This window comes from Corythoichthys intestinalis, chromosome 2, assembly GCF_030265065.1.
Source record: "Corythoichthys intestinalis isolate RoL2023-P3 chromosome 2, ASM3026506v1, whole genome shotgun sequence".
NCBI classification, from domain to species: domain Eukaryota; kingdom Metazoa; phylum Chordata; class Actinopteri; order Syngnathiformes; family Syngnathidae; genus Corythoichthys; species Corythoichthys intestinalis.
Genome location: NC_080396.1, coordinates 57,709,139 through 57,729,307, shown reverse-complemented (window position 1 = coordinate 57,729,307; position 20,169 = coordinate 57,709,139). Strand labels below are relative to the sequence as shown.

At 38.1% G+C, this 20,169-nt stretch overlaps 2 protein-coding genes across 5 annotated transcripts; one reads left to right on the top strand and one right to left on the bottom strand.

The window, feature by feature from the left end:
- Positions 1 to 83: 83 nt before the first annotated feature.
- LOC130909517 (splicing factor U2AF 35 kDa subunit-like) lies at positions 84 to 13,994 on the bottom strand. 3 transcript variants are annotated; one of them, XM_057826097.1, is made up of 9 exons: positions 11,805 to 11,884; positions 10,073 to 10,128; positions 9,916 to 9,982; positions 9,060 to 9,130; positions 8,088 to 8,137; positions 7,028 to 7,126; positions 6,812 to 6,945; positions 1,157 to 1,249; positions 84 to 1,064 (listed from the first exon to the last, which is right to left on the bottom strand). In XM_057826097.1, exons 5-9 carry the CDS (start codon positions 8,115 to 8,117, stop codon positions 956 to 958), a joined length of 465 nt encoding a protein of 154 aa, XP_057682080.1. In that variant the 5' UTR covers positions 8,118 to 8,137; positions 9,060 to 9,130; positions 9,916 to 9,982; positions 10,073 to 10,128; positions 11,805 to 11,884; the 3' UTR covers positions 84 to 955. The 3 variants fall into 3 exon arrangements, with proteins under 3 accessions (XP_057682080.1, XP_057682090.1, XP_057682072.1); XM_057826107.1 differs by lacking the exon at positions 11,805 to 11,884 and having other exon boundaries at positions 10,073 to 10,155; XM_057826089.1 differs by lacking the exon at positions 9,060 to 9,130 and having other exon boundaries at positions 93 to 1,064; positions 10,073 to 10,160; positions 11,805 to 13,994.
- On the top strand, positions 892 to 19,348 carry LOC130909507 (uncharacterized). 2 transcript variants are annotated; one of them, XM_057826065.1, is made up of 6 exons: positions 14,782 to 15,142; positions 15,384 to 15,704; positions 15,786 to 15,824; positions 16,234 to 16,341; positions 17,206 to 17,240; positions 17,327 to 19,348. In XM_057826065.1, exons 1-6 carry the CDS (start codon positions 15,073 to 15,075, stop codon positions 17,561 to 17,563), a joined length of 810 nt encoding a protein of 269 aa, XP_057682048.1. In that variant the 5' UTR covers positions 14,782 to 15,072; the 3' UTR covers positions 17,564 to 19,348. The 2 variants fall into 2 exon arrangements, with proteins under 2 accessions (XP_057682057.1, XP_057682048.1); XM_057826074.1 differs by lacking the exons at positions 14,782 to 15,142; positions 15,384 to 15,704 and adding an exon at positions 892 to 1,089.
- Positions 19,349 to 20,169: the final 821 nt, after the last annotated feature.

Here is a 20,169-nt window from a genome sequence, read left to right as displayed (position 1 = left end):
ACATTTTTTGCTGCGGTGTCGTAAATTTTATTCTTCAGCTCTGTGTACTCAAAGGTTTAGTCAAATTAAGTTCTCATGAATGTTTCAGTGAGCTTAAAGTTCAGCCCATGGCCTAATTGTGTGTTCTCTTTATCTGTAGTGGACACGTTAAATATTTTCAATTTACAATCTTAAAAGCACTCTGAAATGCGTACATGAAATGCATGATGCTTGAAAGTAACTCCCTAATTTTAAAATGCTCATACTTTATTCATACCTTGTATTTTTATTACATTTCTTGTTATGATGTATAGGAATTAAATGTATGCTCTTGATTTCTTTTCAGATGAATTATTTTAACATTCCAAAGTTCTATCTCCCATTTCACAAGAGATCCTTGTGAAATCAAACCATGCGGCTCGCAGGCGACTTGAAACACTGGTGGCTAATACTAGCACCCATATCTAATTTTCAATAAGTCCATGCAATACACTTTGTTCTCCTGCATGTCTTGTAAAAAATAATAGTAAAGTTCTAAAATTCTGTGCTTACAAACACCTGAAGCTGTTTTTGTGTGTGTGTGTGTAAATTAGATATTGTACAATACTGCAATGTGATTGAGCAAATAACGACCTCAAGTCAAGTAAAATGCTAATATTACAGCCTTATTTCCTCACTTCTCCACACACATGAACACAGAATCTACAATATCTGTTTTTAATAAGTTCTCATAAGTTGGAATCTAGCAAAAACAAGTTCATCTCCTCAAAGGCTTTTAAGAGGAATGATTATAATATTTTCTGAAGTAAACAATGCAGAATAACAAATCTGTTTTTATTGAGAAAGTGACCATCTGTTTATAAAAAGGGGACAAAAGAAAAACACTTGAATAAATCACCCAAAGTCTAAATAAAGTTTTGTTTCCACTGTCAGGGTTTTGGAGACGGGTTTTGGTATCGCACAAGGTTGTCCGCCTTCAGAATCTTCCTGACCGTTCTCGGTCTCTGGATCTGCGTCCTCCACGGTCCCGTCGCCGATCCTTTGAACGTGAGCGCCTTTCCCGGGAACGCGAGCGAGAACGTGGTCTTTTGAAAGAAATGGGCAAATCATGTAAGAATAAAAAATGGGTCGTATATCTTATTAACTTCATTGTACAGAATAAATTAGGTTTCCAAACCTTTTCCGTCGCCGTCCATACAATTCTCTTCTAAGTTCCCTCGATATAGGTTTAAGATGCATGAAGTTGCAAAAGCCACCCCGGGTGCATTCTCTGAAAGACAGTTTATAGATGTGATCAAAGAGCATTATATTTATTACGATAATGCGTTGAATTCTAGTGAGGTTCCAGACCGTGTCAAGTAATCCCAGAATATTTAGTAAAGCTCCTATGAGGCCGTTCTGGTAGACTGATATTACTGAGAACAAAGTCTCATTCTGGCCAGTTTTGTGTAGTTCTTCAACATTTGGTGGATCACTTAAGCTATTAAAGAGGCTGGAATGTGCCATCTTAATTAGCAATATACCATGAACTGTTATTGAATGTGACTTGGAAATTTAAATTGACAATTACAGTGTACAACCACAATAGTGAAAATTGGGGTAATTCACAGGGTACATCCATTACCTCAACTACTACAGTGTGCAGGCGAATTATGTCAGTCACTTCCTCCTCTTTCTGATTATGCAAGGACTTGCAGATTTAAGATTTCACGTACAAGTACTGTCTTTTCCAATGCACGGTTTATTCCCCTGGTCAAAAGCACCTCCTTTCACAGGGATGTGCTTCCTTGATACAAGAACAATTAGTCAAAATGTCAACTTTATGACTCCACAATGACTGTTTGAAATTAAAAGTTGATTAATTACCAATCACATGTATTGGCAATAATCAGCAGGTGGGTGTGTAGGTGCAGTAAAATTGCACCAGGCCCTACAGCGTGTGGAAATATTTTACTAGTAATAGCACCAGTAGAAGAGTCACTTGTTAAATTTGCAAATCTATCCTGAAATATAAGAACACACAGGTGCTACCAATGCAAATGCAAAATGCTTGACAAGCAGCCTAAATCAAACAGCAGAATGTCGCAGAGACAAATACACTTTACTGTACCATCTGCTTGGATAATGAAGCAACGACAAGCGCTGTTCATTTCCCAACTTTTGTCAAATGAGACGGAATAGTTCAAATGATTAAAAAGGTACAGTGCTGGCCAAAAGTATTGGCACCCCTGCAATTTTGTTAGATAATGCTCAGTTACTCCCAGAAAATGATTGCAATTACAAATGATTGGGTAGTAATATCTTTATTTATTTTGCTTGCAATGAAAACCACAAAAGGGAATGAAAAAAATTAAATAACTTGTTATAGTTTTACGTAAAAGTCCAAAAATTGGCCGGACAAAAGTCTTGGCACGCTCAGCCTAATAATTGGTAGCACAACCTTTAGAAAAAATAACTGTGAACAACTGCTTCCGGTATCCATCATTGGGTTTCTTACAATTCTCTGCTGGAATTTTAGACCATTCTTTTTTGGCCAACTGCTCCAGGTGTCTGAGATTTGGAGGGTGCCTTCTCCAAACTGCCATTTTCAGATCTCTCCACAGGTGTTCTATGGGATTCAGGTCTGGACTCATTGCTGGCCACATTAGAAGTCTCCAGTGCTTTCTCTCAAACCATTTTCTAGTGCTTTTTGAAGTGTGTTGTGGGTCATTGTCCTGCTTGAAGATCCATGACCCCGGAGGGAGACCCAGCTTTCTCACACTGGGCCCTACATTAGGAAGCAAAGCAACCCCAAAATATCAGGGAACCTCTGCCATGTTTGACTGTGGGGACCGTGTTTTTTTCTTTAAAGGCCTTGTTTTTTTCCTGTAAACTCTATGTTGATGCCTTTTCCCAAAAAGCTCTACTTTTGTCTCATCTGACCAGAGAACATTCTTCCAAAACGTTTTGGCTTTCTCAGGTAAGTTTTGGCAAACTCCAGCCTGGCATTTTTATGTCTCTGGGTCAGAAGTGGGGTCTTCCTGCGTATCCTACCATAGAGTCCCTTTTCATTCAGACGCCGACGGATAGTACGGGTTGAGACTTGTACCCTCGGACTGCAGGGCAGCTTGAAGTTGTTTGGATGTTAGTTGAGGTTCTTTATCCACAATCCGCACAATCTTTAGTTGAAATCTTTCATCAATTTTTCTTTTCCATCCACATCTAGGGAGGTTAGCCACAATGCCATGGGCTTTACACTTATTGATGAAACTGCACACGGTAGACACAGGAACATTCAGGTCTTTGGACTTGTAGCCTTGAGATTGCCCACACTTCCTCACAATTTTGCTCCTCAAGTCCTCAGACAGTTCTTTGGTCTTCTTTCATTTCTCCAAGTTCAATGTGGTACACCCAAGGACACAGGTTGAGTCAACTTTAATCCATTTTAACTGGCTGTAAGCGTGATTTAGTTATTGCCACCTGTTATGTGCTACAGGTAAGTAACAGGCGCTGTTAATTACACAAATTAGAGAGGCAACACATGATTTTTCCAAAGGGTGATAATACTTTTGTCCGGCCCAGTTTTGGAGTTTTGTGTAAAATGATTTTTTTTTTTTTCCATTTTCTTTTGTAATTTTTCATTGCAAGCAATATAAATGAAGATATTACTACTAAAGCATTTGTGATTGCAATCATTTTCTGGGAAAAATTGAGCATTATCTGACAGAACTGAAGGGGTGCCAGTTCTTTTGGCCAGCACTGTATATACTGTATATACTTTTTTAACAGGTTTCTCAGTGACAGTAACAAAGTACTGCACATGGTTTGAATTGAAAATTACTCATATCGTGCCATTGTTTACCTTTCACAAATATGCTATTAGAAGTGCTTTCAAAAATCCACAGAAAACGCAGCTCTCAAGTTAAATTGGCAATGTGTGAGCTAGGGAATGCAGGCTCCAGCACATTTAAATTTTGCGTGAGGAACTGTGAATTAGCAGCAGACCACATAGGCCATGAAGGGCTCCTAGAGTGACCGTTTGACTTTAGTTTTTAATTCTAAAACGGACACTAAGCCAATGCAAGATGACAAAAACTAAACACGTCACTACCATGCTATTCAAAAGCACTGTATTAAATTTGCAAACCTGTTACTATGACTTTTTCTTGCTAAAATTTCAAGATGGCAATTATTCGAAAGCTGTAAAGTGCAGGTTTTGAAACTGTTAATTTAAGTCAGAGCAAAACTGGTCGCTGAGAGGATTAATTGACAGAAGGTTTGCACAGTATGTATTTATTAAAGATACACGATAATATCGGCTGCCGATAATTATCGGCCGATAATGGCAATTATGACGTCACACAGATAATACAGATAATAAAAAAATCAACCGATAATGCAATCCGATAATTATATACTTGATTTAGCCTCCAAATGTGCGCAACCAAGCAGTTTTCTCCACTTCTTCACTGCCGCCTGCTCAACCCCTCCCCTCTCTGAAGCCCCTGTGGGAGGAGGGGTTTAGGAGTACGGCGTCATAGAGGAGGCGGTGTTACACATCAGTGTTGAGGCGCTCTCACTAGCGTGCGTTGCTTTTCCCGTGTGTGAAATGAAATAAACGACGCTCTCGCCATCTACAAAACAGTTCCTCAAGGCCTAAAGAAAGCGTCCTCATTGAACACCACTAGCACTAACCCAGCAGCCATTTAAAACTGCATCACAATGATTTTTGGAACGAATATGCTGCTACTAGCACGAATGCTAAAGCTATTGTTAACAAATAAACTATAAAGGAAGCTACGGGGCTTGTGACGATACAGAGACGCTGCGGTCCTCCCGGAGTCGGGGTGTTTGGGAATGCAGCCCAAAGCGAGTGGTAAACTCCCATCTATGGCTAAACACCTCACGAGATCGATAGTTGACAAGTAGCTGTCTTCCGACGGAGCCCGCCGGTCCGGCAGGCCGCCGCCTCGCCCTAGGCGGGTAGAGCATGAGAGCAGAGCCATGCACCGAATGCGCCGCAGCGAGCCGGCCGGGGCGGGCGGATATACGGTACGAACTTTGCTGCCGCCGCCACTCCGGTTCAAGACAGAGGCCTGGCGCGGGTGCTAATTTGGCAGCCGGGCGGACTGAAGGGCACAGGCGGGAGGAAATTCCCGAAATGACCCGATAGCCAAACCCCTGGATGAAAAAATAATGCAGTTTATACGACCACGATTCTTCATGAAAGACATGTCGATCACATCAGTTTTACCATGGACATTTACACAGGTGATGTCAACAAACCATGTTTATCATGACGGCACAGTGGTTAGTTGATAATTGTAACATGCACCAAACGACACAAAGAAGTCATCCAGTCAGTAATGCATTCAGTACGCTTTAAATTTATGACGTCTTAATCAGATCATTCTTCTTAAATCTAGTCAAATAATTTTCCCCATCTTGTTTAAGTGTTGAAGACTAGTTGAATGCGCCAGATTATTCCACTTACTTGAACTAAATATTGCAATTTGTTCTTATAAGCCCAAACATCTAAAAAAAAATAAGGTCATTTTTCACCTAAATCAAGAAAAAAATGCTTTCAAATAATGTTTTGAACCATACATATTTTTGAATAAAGAACATTTCTGACAAGTTTTTTTTTTTTTTTTTTAGGATTATGTATAATAATTTATTGCTTAAAATAAGGCTGTTAATCTTATTTTCAGCTGGCCATTTTTCTTCAAGAAATCTGAGTGAAATATACTTGAAGTGCTGGCAGTTAATTTAACTTATTTCCAATAGAGTTACACTGAAAACAAGGGACTTTAACTAGTCTTAAGGAGCTGTGTTTTTGCTGTGTAGTAATGTTATACTTTAGGAATGGCATACTTTTAAAGCCATTTTTGTGCAACTTATGTATTTACTCTGTAAGTAATTGTTGCCAAAGGTTTACCATTACACAATGTCAGACAATCTGTCTTTATTTAGATGTTGGAATTTACTATTACTACTACTACTTGTTCACATTTGATGTTGAAAAAAAAAGAGCAATATTATTTTTGCACAGCAATATTTTCTCTTGTGTATACTTTAAAATTTTACATAAATCTTTAATAAAATTATCGGCGCCACATTATCGGTTATCGGTTGGAACGAGGAGGAAATTATCGGTTATCGGTATCGGCTGAAAAATGCATTATCGTGCATCACTAGTATTTATTATTAAATTATTACATATTCATGATTTTTACTGTTGTTATTTTTTTACCTCTACTTCTATTTTACAAGATCTTAAAAATGTATCAATTGTGCTTTTAGACGTTTCATCTGGCCATCATTCAGCAATAACAAGTGAATACACCCAAACGCAGGGGTGCTCACAATTTTTTTTTTTGTTTTGCTCCTAGAGCAATTTTTTTTTTTTTTTTGCTGAAAAGAAAAAAAAAAGCGGGAGCTAGCCGCACTAGCGTTGTGATCGACTGGCGGATTGCGATCGACGTAATGAGCATCCCCTGCCCAAAAGCATACGAAGCCTTGGTTTAATACCTTTGTCTGTTTTATATGTAATGTCCACTTGATGGCACAGGAGAGCTTGAGAAAAACAATTGGATGTGGAGTTTAAACGCTTTACTCTACAATCTCCAATCCACATGAAGCCATTACTAATTTGCTGAACACAGTTTAGAGTGTAAATAGAAATATCGGATGGTCTGTCACATTTGAATAGGCGCAAAAAATAATGCTTGATTTGAAAATGATCTTATTAATTAAAATATACCCTTATCTAAATAATATTTATATTTCAAGTGCAGCCAAACCTTTTTTTATGGATTATTGTCCAACGGTCATCTTGAAATAGGTGACTCACCCCATTTCGTACTGGCGGCAGCAAGCTTCCCTGAAGTCAGTGACTGGCGAGAGCTCGGCGTGGACGGGCTGGGCGTTAAACCAGCGGTTGTTTAAGTCCATGACAGCTTTTTCAGCATCCTCTTCTCGACGGAACTGCACACAGAATTTTGAAATAAAGGAGTTGTTCATGACATCCTCCATGGAAAACTACACAACTGTGAAAGTCACAAAGTACCTTGACGTAAACGTTACCAACCAGATGATCACCCAGATTGTCACATACGTTCATTTCTTCCACTTCCCCGTACTTCTCCTCCATCTCTGTGAAGACCTCCTGCATGCATGCAAATTGAGTTTATTCGGGGCTGAAGCATCTTTTCCAAGTTCAGATTCCACCAATTTGCTTTGGAATTTTGAAATGATTAGGAATTCTATTCTATTTACTGCATGGCTTCATCGTGCAAAGAACATTGCGCTAATGCACCGGTACAAGCAGGTGCATTGCATGACGTGGAAACCTCCGTCCCGATGCCTTCAAGAGAGCACCCTAGCAGCTGGAGCTGCTATCCTGGACTTTTAGCCTTGTGGCTATCAGGCTCTCCTGCCAGCTTGCCGCTGGCGGTGTGAGTTTCAGTTCTAACCTGGTTGAGGAGGACGGATGTGTAGCCAGCGCGGTTCAGACCCGTTACGCTCGGTTTACAAAGGACTTACTTATGAAGGGGCCTATTAAGGTCATGGCTGATTAGCTTTCACATCCCAAAATTCACATCCCAAAACAAAATAAAATGAATGAATTAACAATTTAGAGTTTCTGTAAAGAAAAATCCTGCGCTTTGTGCAAATATCACAATGTTGCTATTGTAGATGTGCAGTTGTGTAACCAATTTCTGCTTTACAGTAGACTAGACATATTGCAGTTTATCTTATTTTCTAAGTGTAAAATGTTTACAAAACTAACATTGTCTTTTAAGTACATCCTGGCTCGGTGCCATTGCAACTTATTTCTACACCAAGTGGTGCATGAATTTTCAGAAACATAAGCCCGTGTGGAAAAATGGCCAATGCAAAGCTTCGAGGCAGAATTTTTGCTTTAATTTTTTTGAGTAATCCAGTTATTTCAATATTCACGGTAGCCCTAAGAGCTATCGACGCAGATAACCATGGAGTGTGATATAATGTAGGTCATATTGCCAGGTAAGAAAACCTGTGAGGCAGATGCTAAAACAGCATTCGTGGAATAAACATACAAGGTATACACACGACACTGGACAGGAATGATACAAAAGGTCACTCACTTCAAAAAACTCATCGTAGTGCTCCTGCATTTCCACATCACTTACTGCACCTGCATTGAGAAGACAGCACTTGAAAGAACCTCAACTAAGAACATTTCACTCTACCCATAAAGTTTTAATTCCACGACGTGATATTAAATAACAGCAGTGTTTGTGTGTGTTTGCACACCATGTTGGACACAAAAAAAAAAAAAAAACTAGACCATGGCCTAGTTGGCTTCCTCCTGGCGGGACAATGTTTCATTACGTGCTGAACGTCACGGTCAAGTTCTTGATGTACTCATTACAAACATAACCTGGGGTCAGCAACCCGCTTGTGTGGCTCAGACTTTGTGTGCCCACTGGCAGATGAGTGTAAAGCCAACAGGCTTAGACTGATAAAGTAGGCCTTACTTAATGTGTAGTTTGGTTATATTTCTGGTCATGGTTTCCGTACTCCAAGGAAAATTGAATGACGGGAGTGATGGGCTGTTTAACCCAGGGAATCAACCGTCTTTCGATGGCAAATCACTTTAACGTTAGCAAAATGAAACTTTTAAGATGCTCGGTGTACCACACACTGCAACGGCAGACTGGCACAACTAGTTTACTAGCTGTAAAGTCACAGCTCATGTTGTTGTTGTTGGTGTGTAAGCTTTTTTTTTTTTTTTTAATGTATTTGTCCTTTATTTGTAGGACGGATCACAATGTAATTTGGTAGGAATATTCAAGAGTTGTATACGCATCGATCCTCGGAGCATGATTTTTCAATCTTGTCGTTTCAGGGCTGATTAATTAATTGTGAATATATATTGGTCTTTAAAGAGTTAACCAGTAAAGTGAATGCTCACTTTTCATCATAGTATTCAGCCTGCATAGCACACTAGTGCTTGTTCCACAGGAAACTGCACGTGGCTCTTATACAAAAACTGTCCAGTATGGGAAAATACGTAAAGTCAGTGCCAGAGGGTCCTGATATAAAGAAGAACTTACAGTGCAAACCATCAGCAGACTTGGGCACAGTTTTCAAGGTTATGAAGGTAAATGATCAAGAGGGAAATGGTCTGAAATACAAAACGTAAACTTCTGTGATATACAACAACGTAAAATGTGAAGCTGGTGAGGGAAAACAAGTTATTAGAATGCTCAAGAATTACATCTTCTAATTGCCATATTTGGGAGCTTGAAAAAAATGCATGGTTAAAAGTAGCAAGTTTCCCTGTACTGATACAAGCTTGTAGATCTCAAGCCAAAGTTTTTAAAGACTGAACTCAAAGATGCCTGACCTTGGCGCAAGAATATAAACTGGGCTTCTAATCAAAATGCTGATAAAGATAAAATTTTAACCAACTGCACTCTATGTCTTGAGCGCTTAAAAAGAATTGCTGAATGAACAAAGTGCTGACACACACACACAGACACCCAAATCTGTAAAGTGCAACAAAATTCTCATTTGAGTAAAATACAGTAACTTGTAAAATCAATGCACATTGCTAAGCATTGTTACTACATGAGTCCAAGTGCCAGTTGTGCAGACAGTGTATTTTTAATAGAGGACATGAAGTGCAACGGTATAAATGTCTAGCAGATCTAGACTCACGTGTGCAGTTTACTATTTAACAACCTCAGTTGTTGGTCGTGTACTTTTCCCCACCAAATATTTGTTCTAGGCGTTGGTCCACCAAACTTACACACAAGATCAAACGTGTTGATGTTTATACCCTCATGGGTTGTGCACCAGGCACCTGTTCGCAAAGTGCGACACGTTTGAGTTGCAAGCGACACCTCACGTGTGGCTGCCACATTGATAAAACGCAGGAAGGGGAGGAAGAGAGGGGGCGACACTTACAGCGTGACGCGTCGGCCGTCTGTGCACTATTCTGTGGGTTACGGTAGATGTTTTGTATCAAAATGGTCTGCAGAAAAAACGGGCAATTAAAATGGAAAATCAGATCCAAATGAGGTGACAACATTTGTAGCAATTGAAAAACCAACAACATCCTCACCTGGCTGAAGGTTGGCTTGTTGTGCAGTCTTGAACAGCGGTCTCCATGTCTACAAGCTCCAATTTTGAAATAAAAAGAACAATTGACCCTGGAAGGAATAAATGACTATAATGAACAAAATCACATTTATTTAATTTAATGGAATAAAAATGTACTTTTCCTTTGGTCCCTTACTGTCCAACAGATGTAAGGTATTGCAAGTCCCTTTACACTTTTTGAAAATTTCAATTCAGGTATTATTTAGGTGGAGAGGAGGACATTCACATATATTATCATCATCCCATATCATCCTTGCCCGGCAAATAGCGTGCTGACTTTGGAGCAGTGTTGCTAAATTGCTAGCTGGAAATAACTTTTTCTGTCCATAATGCATTGCGAGTTTGTAATGATTTCGTGATGACACACTAACACGTAGTAAGCTTTACCAAATTATCCACGACACGTTTCTAGAAAGAGATGATAAGATGATAAGAAGGCCAAATTTGAGCCGTGGGTTCTGAAGGAACACTTCCTACTTACAATGTAAGTTGCGCATTGTGTTGGGAGGGTAGTACGGCCATGAAGCTTTTCAAATGTGAGTTGAAATGCTGTCAGGACAGTAAAACTACTTGCCCAGATGCAATTTTGCAGTGCTGCTCCAACCTTATTTGGTCAGTCATAGGAAAAGGGAATGTATGAGTATATCTAAGCAGTCAAACAGTGATTCGTTGTCATTGTCAAATATGACCGTCTAAAAGATACATGGAAATATGAAAAAGGCCAGATATTTTTAGGGCACCAAGTAGTTTTATCTGATACCAGATGGTTTATATTAAAGATGTTTTTTCCCATCTACTTTTTTCACTTCCATATCTAATTTAATGTATCTTGCCATCTGTGTTTGGCCATCCCTTACGTTTCCAATCACATCACTTCCATTCCTACATAATCCGTATGTTGCATGACTTACTTGGGCTTCTTTCACATTATTTGCATCTTGAGTCAGTCGACATCAATTTCCACATTTTTTATTCCTGTAACAAATTGCTTTTTCATCCTGAGTGATACTGCCTTCATTATAAACCACTGGCTGGTTTAACCTATTTCCACAATGTATTCCTCATTATTAAAAGAGGAGACTTCTGCTACATCATAAAGATGATTTTACATAAATATATCTATACAACAGCAGTATGAATATCGTAAACAATGACTCAAGACAACACTGCATTGTTTAGACTAGAAGATTTGGGGCAGCGTTACAAGTTTGAAAGGTTGATAAAATAATGCTTATGTAGTTCTAACTTCATAATAGGATGGTTGAAACAAAAATGCTAACTTCTACAATCGCGTGTGCGAACGCCCGTATATATAATTGTCCAAGTGTGATGAACTGTTTTCACTACGTTTTTGCTGGGATGGGCTCGAACGAAACAATCACGTCAACGATGGCAACAACTTTATTACCCATCTAAAAACAAAGGAAGACGTAAACATTACACCAACCACAACAACACGTGGCCTCACTAGCTATTTAAAAGTGATTCAAGTTCAGTGCTTTGCAGCTGCAGATTTAAGGAGTTCTTGTTTCATTCATTGCCTTAGCTCGGATTATTAGCTCTTGCTAATGTCTGCATTAATATCCGTTTCATTTCTACAAAATCAATTGTGTTCTTATGCCGGCGGGCAGTAGTGATTTTTTTAGTAAATCGTTTTTCTCGTTATATCATGCAAGACAGTCAGGGAAACTTACTTGTCTTTCTCTGTGCCGAAAATGGACGCTAAGTACTCCGCCATTTTCGTCCGGTAGGAGACGTAGGGACGACGTCATTACGCCAACAACGACGTCATTACGTCCACAAAAAGAACTTTTTTTTTCTGTAATTCTCGACTTTTTTTCATGTTTTTCAAGATTTGTTGAATTATTATTTTTCTAAACTCTATTTTAAATGATTATAAAATAACGAAACTTTAGTGTTGAATTCTTGGACCGTGAGGTCGCCATCGTAACACGGAAGTGGGTCATTATAGACACGTTCTCGCATACAATCCATGTTATTTCTGCTTGTTTTCTCGGGTAATCTTTCAAAAAAGAACATGCAGATCAAACACTACTGCTATGGAACTTGTAGAAATGACTCTATACATTACGAAATATCAAGGATGTTTTCTTCATACGTTTGCCGAAACCAAAATCTCTAAGGAAAAAATGTGAGGAGTGGATCGACTTGGCGGACGTCCAAAAGACCAGTTTAACGCCAGCAAGGTGAAGCCATTCACATTTCATATGCAGTAAACATTTTGTGTCTCCTTGTGCCCTGCGATTGGCTGGCCTACTGCCCGTAGTCAGCTGGGATAGGCTCCGGCACCTCCGCGACCCTCGTGAGGAAAAAGCAGCATGGAAAATGAATGAATGAATGAATAAACATTTTGTTGGGGGCCATGGTCCTACAGAGGACGAAGAAGTAAGCCATTTTGATATTTTTACTTATTTTGTAGCGTTCCGTTTTGTCGTGCTGCTTCTGTCTGACAATGAATGACCTGAAAATATTAAAATGGTATCTGACTGCCACTGTTACATTTTCTGTTGTAAAAAAAAAAAAAAACTTTAATAAGGGGGAAGTGTAAATGAATTATAGAATTAAGATTTGTTATTGATGAAAAAATTAAAAATGTTCATTTGCTGTCACTGAGTAGCACTTGTGATCGCTACACAAAAACAGCAATGTAAATTGCCCCCAAGAACAGCCAGAGACATAAGGCAACTAGAGGATATAATATATAAGAAAGACAGGGCATATGGTGGTAAAGGATATATTGTTGAAACAGGAGAATGTCATTGTCAGTGGTGTAAGGCAATGCAAACAAGAAACGTGTCGATAAAAAAGCTAACTCTGGATCAGGTTAGCTCTTTTTTCCGTCTTTTTCAGCCCTCGACACTCAAGCCATCTCTTTAACTGAACATTTGTACGTTCTTCCACATCTTTACCAGTGAATTTGGCACCAGGGACATCATTTTCTGACATAATTGGTAGGTTTAGCACAGTAAACATCTCGTTCGTACACTATTTCCATGCATTTACTATTAGTGGCAAACGGGAGGTTGACCCACTTAGCAACAATTGCTAGCGTCATGAATATTAATGAGCAAAAGTGCCTTGTTGCTTGTGGTAAGCCATTAGCCGTCATACAATTAGTCATACAAGTAAAAGTATCCTATTATCACATACATTTAAATAAAAGGATACAGAAATCAACACGGTTGTTATTTTTATTCCTAGGAAAATGTCCACAACGCAGTTTCTTCAATGATTTTTAAAAGAGAGGAAAATACATTTATTTTAAAATATACCATAAATATTCATTTGTAATATACCATAAATATTCATTTGAAGCCTTTCAATACATTAGTTTGAATGATGTTGGTTATAATTTTGTTCATTATGATACAAACTGGACAGTGATTTTTTTCATGTACTTTTTTGTTGTAATTTGTATCTTAAATAAATGTTCAATTACATTTTTTTTCTCAATTGCTTTGGTACATTTCTCAGATCAGATTTGAAATTCTCAAAACTACTTGTTCAATCCTCACAACATGTCGCACAAGTAGCAAAACAATACGGATTACCTGCAAAAGCCAGTTTTCTGTGTAAAATACTTCGTCTATCGCTCAAAATTTAATTTCTGTGTCACTGAACATGTCAGTGCTGTCAGAATGACAAGTCCATGTTTCATTGTGTACAGACAAGAGAGTCAAATTGCTTAGTCATGCTCTCAATTGAACAGTTACTCTGATGGAAGGCTCTGATGCTGAATATGGTGTACGTACGTTTTGATGAAAATTGTAAGTTACCCCTGTGTGTGTGGGAGATTGATTGCAAGAGACTGGACAAGATTCAGTTTACACTTTTACTGTTTTTTACAATGTCTTGACAGACCATGTCATTGCAATACAGAAAGCAAAAGACAGCACTGAGTATCACAAAGAAATATAACATAAAAGCAAAATTAGAAATGTGAACGTAAGACAATCGGCACAACTAAACTTGAAATGCTGTCAGGATTATTCACCTATTCTTTCTACACATCTTGACGTTACTCTCTGTTTGGCCACAAATTTTCATCCACGTCACAACGAATGTCCTCCCTTGGTATACAGCATGGAGAGAATCTTCATGAAGGCCTTATCCAGCCTCTGCAGGCATCTGCTGAGATGTCACTGCATGCTGCATTCATGGCATCAAGGAGAGTCATCTGATTGTGAGGCCGCCGATCATACGCTTGCCATCTCCATGTGGAGAAAAAAAATCTTCTATGGGATGGAGGAATGGGGAGTATAGTGGTAGGAACTTCATTACCATTCTGTTGTGGGTTGCAAACTATTCCCTGATTATGCTGGCGTGGTGGAAACTCACATTGTCCTAAACTATTACAAATTTTGGCAGGTTAAAATAAGTTACGTGAAATAAGTAATGAAAATGCTCGCAAAAAAGCACACACATGTTGACATATTCTGACAACATGTTCATGTAAAGGCATATGCAATGAAGTAATGACTAGAAGTTGTGGATGGTGAGACTATTCAATAGAGACCCATGATAATCCATTTTGACTATCATGGCAGATGCCACTGTTAATGTAGGAAACATCAGAGAATTGTACAAAATCATTTGCATGGATGAACAAAAACATCTGCAACTTGCTGAAAGGAATGAAGAACTGTTTTTTTTTTTTATGTACACTAGTGATGCGATGTTGATGAACGCGTAGAGACGCTGTTGTTCAATATTGATTTGGTTTTGAGAAGCAAGAGAGCATCTCATCAAATGTTTCGGGACTGCACCTTTTGCAGAAGCACACAAACTTTCACGTGTCCTTCCACTTTAAATTTCAAAGCCAGTTCAGACAGAGGAAGTTGCACTTCTCTTTGTGAAACCAAATTACATTGCACACGCTGCGAGACTGTCTCATTTTAATTGGTCGCAAAGAGAAGATGTGGTGGTTTATTGTTTTAGATCATGAACCACTCCAACAGTGTCGCATTTGTGTTCCTCTGTGCAGTTCTTCATCTCACTTTATGTTTCAGCTGTAAGTTGCCTTTTCTGTGATTAGTTTGGTGTTTTATTGTGTTATCCTTAGAAAACATGTAGAATTCCTTGTCTTAGTTCTGCAAATACATTAAGAGGTTTGCAAGATTTCTTTATTGGGTCTGAAAATGAAGATAAGGTAGACTATGTTACAAGGAAAATGTTGCTGTTATATATACTGTATCTATATCTGCTGAATGCTAGAAGTAATTAATTGTTCATTATTTCAAATCTTTCTCCAGATGGAGACGACTGCTTGGAAACTATCATAGGGGACACAAACGCTTACAAAGCTCCAATTGGGGGAAACCTACAGATTAATTGTACCTACAAGTATGCTACCCGCTCTTATCAAAATTGCAGTGTCTCCTGGTTTAAATTGGAGAATGCCACTTTTGTGCCAGTGACCACGGACTCTCTTACTGACTTTAAATTGATACATTTAAGCCATTTGGAAAAAATTTTGTTATTGTGCTTCACAAATATACAAAAAAGCAATGCAGGGTTATATCGCTGTAAAAGTGGACTCACCGTAGGCCACAACATCGAAGTTACTGTGTATGGTATGTTTCACTAATATTGTCATGAGTCGTGAAAAGTTTTGGAGGCCATTCTAAGACTAAAAACCATATTTGTTTCCATAGACCAAGAGACGACCAACATCTTACACAGAAATGAAACCAGTAAGTTAAAAAAAATAATAATAATTTTACAGTCAATTCCACATGTGCAGGTACAGCAATCCATACAAAACATACTGTTATCTATTTCAGAAACCGGAGTTCTTGTGTTTTATAGAATCATTGGAATGATTGAAATATTTTAAACTTTTTATTCAGACAGAGATTTAGGTTTGCATTATCTACAATCCATACATAATCATCAACATTAAAAGAAACGTTTTTTTTTTTTTTTTAATTTTATATATTTAAATATTTTTTCTATTTTATGGATTAAATGTACCTTTACGATTTAAATTCAAGAGACTTTTTATTTAGATATTGTTGTACACTACACTCACATGATATTTAATTAACTACACTTTGGTGAAAGTATTCCCTCTTTGAAATGAAGTTTATCTTATATCTACAGGTATAACCGAAAGAGGCTGGTGGATGTATGCGTACTCTGTTGCAGGCACAATTGCCTTTGTCATCGTAGTTATATTTATTTCTGTCATTTCAATGCTGTGGTGTAAAGGTGAGGTGTTCTACAACAAACTTTTCTGCCAATACATACACTGCTCACAAAAAGCCTCAAATAATGTTCTACAACAAGGGACTAAACTGCTAAATTTACAACCGGTTGCTTGATCCATGACCATGAATGACCGTAACATATCCAGGCTCGATTTGAAATGTGAACGCCTGTGGATGTGCTCAAGAAGGATGCGTGTTTACTGTTCTAGCCAAGCAGAAATAATCTTGTTTGATTAATTGAAAGAACACAATTTAATTATTTTGATGTAATAAGAAAAAAATATAAATATAAGCCAGCATTTCCAGGATGCAGCCACCCAACATTGGGAAGAGACATTTCATCTATGGCGATACTATTTTAGCCAATTAAATGTTTGTATCCTAATTTTCCCGCCATTAATAACAATCATCAAATGCTTATGTGCTTGAGTCTTAGTGTGTATATGCGTGGATATAACTGACATTACAAATTAGCCGTGCCCATAAACTGTCATCCTGAGTGGCATGGGTACAATAATTTGGGCTATTCTTCCATTATTCATGGGTGTATCACAATTAAATTTAGTATATTCTCGACATAAGTACATGCATCAATCCTCAGAGCTTGATTTTTGATTTTTTGGTAAAAACTAATGCATCAGAGCACCGCCTCCAGCTTCAAAGCCCTGACGTCTACTACAACACATTACATTATATTGTATTTTATGTCCATCTTCAATGATAATTATCATTCAGTTCAGTCTAACCTTGTTTAATTGACACCAAAGATGTTGAGAATTGTACAAATACTGTAAATGTGTCTACATATTACAAATATTAAACTAGTGACTGTTTCATTTCATAACAATATATATCTCTCATGCAGGCGACTCAGAGAGAGAAACACAAACTGGAAATCAGGTGAACCATCCAGAATCTTCTATGCAACAAAGCATATGTAAATTTTATAAGCTGTGCTTATAAAGGCTGTATATTGTTGTTTGCAGAACCTGAATTTGGTAAACCAGCCACCAAGTGCCAAATCAGAAGTCACACAAACCTCGTCCTCCAGCTACATTTACAGTAAAGTGAGTTTAGATGATGACAACCATACAAACTCAAGGACTGCGGAAGGAGACATCGTCGCATATGCCGCTCTTGATCACAAGCGGTTTCCCGCTGCTTCTACACGACCAAGGAGGCCAAAAGAGGAGTGTTCAGTGTATGCAGACATACGAGTATGACTTTTGGTGGAAGTTCAGCTTTCTCCCACGTTCAAGCCAGGGAACTGACTATATGTTTCATATGAAACTGAGACTAGCTTCCATTTCCCTATGTAGTTATCAGATGGGACTTTTGTGTTCAATGTATTAAAAAAAAGTGCTACGTATCAAACAAGTTCAAAATGAACAACAGTACAACCCCTGGGCTCACTCCCTAATTGTCTCATCGACCCAGAGACATGAACAGCACAACCTATGTATGCATGGCCTATACTGGCTAACTCGGAAACTACAGGCGACAATAAAAGTCTGCCATTAATTCATGCAATTAATCAGTTCTGAAAAATTAAAATCGGGCTCCGAGAATAGATGCGTAAACAACGCCCCTAAACACCCAGACCCACAAAACTGGGTCCCATGATTCATATTCATCCCTTGAATACACCTACCAAATTTCATTCTAATCTGCCACAAACAACAGAAGAGCAGCAATTTTACTTGGTGTCCTCTCTAAGAAAAGAGTGAGTGAAAACTTGAAACTTTCTTAAAAGTGATGTGTATTATGAGTGGAAGAAGGTTGCATGAATAAGGTGGGCGTGCATTGAAGGTGTGATGTTTGCAGTTTATGAAAGTTTGACAACCGTCGCACCTGCACAATCTGGTACGTAGCAAGGGACACTCAAAAATCCCAACAAACATTTTTTCTCATTCATTAAAACAAGTAAAATACTGACAACCAGTTGAACCATCTCTTACTTAAAAGGCACAATGAAATGGTGACCATGTCAAAAAATGAAAATGACTTCACCAATGTAATTTAACATGTAGAAAACGAATTTGGCACTTAAATCTGGCTTTTTTTTTTTTTTTTTTTTTTTTAACCATTTCATCTACCGGTAGCTATTCCACCCAGAACAATGCATCAGGGAACGCCCAATTTATTTTTTTGTTCTTCCAGAGTTGGGTTAAGTTATTTAGATTTTTTTTTTTTTTTTCTGTTTAGCAGAATGACAATAAGGCACTAAGTGAGTTTTCGGGGTAGGAGTCTATTTCTACAAAATGCTAATACATATTTGGAGTCTATCAATAGTTTTTATCAGGATGGAATATTTAACTAAATGGACTTTACATTTCATGCCAGAAAGATGCCATTTCAGAACTATACTGAAATGTAGTTCTAGTCTTCACAGACAGCTATACACTCTGATCTTTGCTGTAATCTTTATAATAAAATCTCTGTATACTTCAGTATATAAAGAAAGGGTCCTTTAGTCTCACGTGCACGGACACTTGCAAAGTCAAACATGCCCCAAAATGATTGGATGTTAACCTCATTTGTTCACACAAGTCTTCCTTTCCTTAACCACCAGCCAAGCATTCATCAAAAAGACACATTTCAGTGGTCTTTCCTATATTTCTCATCAGCACAAACACATTGCTTACAGTTTTAGAGTGCAAGTTATGGCAGCAGAATCAGGCCCGACCCACAAGGAAGGAGCAGAGAACAGGAAGGAAGTGTGCAGTCTCAACATTAATTTACAATGAATTTTAAAAAATGTCATCAAAGTTAAAAAAAATTTTTTTTAAAAATAGAATAAAGATAGTTAAGCATAAAAGAGTTTCTGTTCATTTTATGTTGGCGTGTATACTGTACAACACCACACATCATGCTGGCATGCTTGCCACCAATCTTTAAAGGTTTTTTTGGAGTGTGTGCTTAAATAAGATGACCCGATTTCCAAAAAGCAGTCAGTTGGATGGTGGATGGATGGGTTTCCAACGCATTCTTAAGTTCTGCCCATAATGACTAGCTGCATTTTCTGGGCAGGATGTGGTCCATCACAACAGCACATCATGCTGGCTTCAGAGTTGCCATTAAAAACATTCACTGATTCATGTGGTCCATTTTGTTATTTCAGCCTTGAGTCACTGGTAAAATTCCAAACAGGTAAAAGAAGGTTAAAACCTCATGTTTTTATAGTTTTGCTGTTAGTTTGGGTGTGTGCATTGTTCCATGTGAAGGAGCAGGCCATTTTTTGGACTCCTGTCTTCCTCCGCCCCAGAGGAAGCATGTTCTTTTGTTCAGGCTCTAAACAATCACCACTTGTTATTCTATTCAGCAGTACCAAAGAACAACAAGCCGACAAGAAAAGACAAAAAGGCAATGGCACTGATTTTTCTAGTGCAATAGAGCATAGAAAATATGCAGCTGATCTTATTTCAATTATCAATCAGTTCAATGGGGTGATGGGGCCCCATAACGTTACAAAGTATTACAAGTAAGTGGGGCCTTTAAAGGTGGAGCAATATCTGTTCTAGTTTGATTTTAGACATTTGTATTCCTCTATAGGAACATATAGGAAAATCTGGAAAATATTTTTGACACCGTCACTATAACTACAGGCAAGTTGAAAGGAGGCATCCTGTTTTTCCAAATTTGACGGTTGCCAGTTTTTTAAATTAATTTTTAAAGGTTTGTAACCTACTATCCCTGCAATCAAGTATTATTAATGTACATTTACACCATAATATTTGCCATTGTGAAATTGACTCATTTTATGGCTTGCTAAATCTCATGCTTTGTACCACATTTGTCTGACTAATTGACTTGTGGTCAGTGAGTTTTG

What these genes read in the sequence shown, in the direction of transcription:
- LOC130909517 (XM_057826089.1), bottom strand. Translation starts at nt 11,848, where the DNA reads ATGGCGGAGTACTTAGCGTCCATTTTCGGCACAGAGAAAGACAA. An exon ending in ACTACGATGAGTTTTTTGAA is followed by an intron (nt 7,127 to 8,087) that starts GTGAGTGACCTT and finishes GCATGCATGCAG; the next exon opens with GAGGTCTTCACAGAGATGGA. An exon ending in TATGGACGGCGACGGAAAAG is followed by an intron (nt 1,065 to 1,156) that starts GTTTGGAAACCT and finishes TTCTTTCAAAAG; the next exon opens with ACCACGTTCTCGCTCGCGTT.
- LOC130909507 (XM_057826065.1), top strand. Translation starts at nt 15,073, where the DNA reads ATGAACCACTCCAACAGTGTCGCATTTGTGTTCCTCTGTGCAGTTCTT. An exon ending in CATCGAAGTTACTGTGTATG is followed by an intron (nt 15,705 to 15,785) that starts GTATGTTTCACT and finishes TTGTTTCCATAG; the next exon opens with ACCAAGAGACGACCAACATC. An exon ending in CTTACACAGAAATGAAACCA is followed by an intron (nt 15,825 to 16,233) that starts GTAAGTTAAAAA and finishes TTATATCTACAG; the next exon opens with GTATAACCGAAAGAGGCTGG.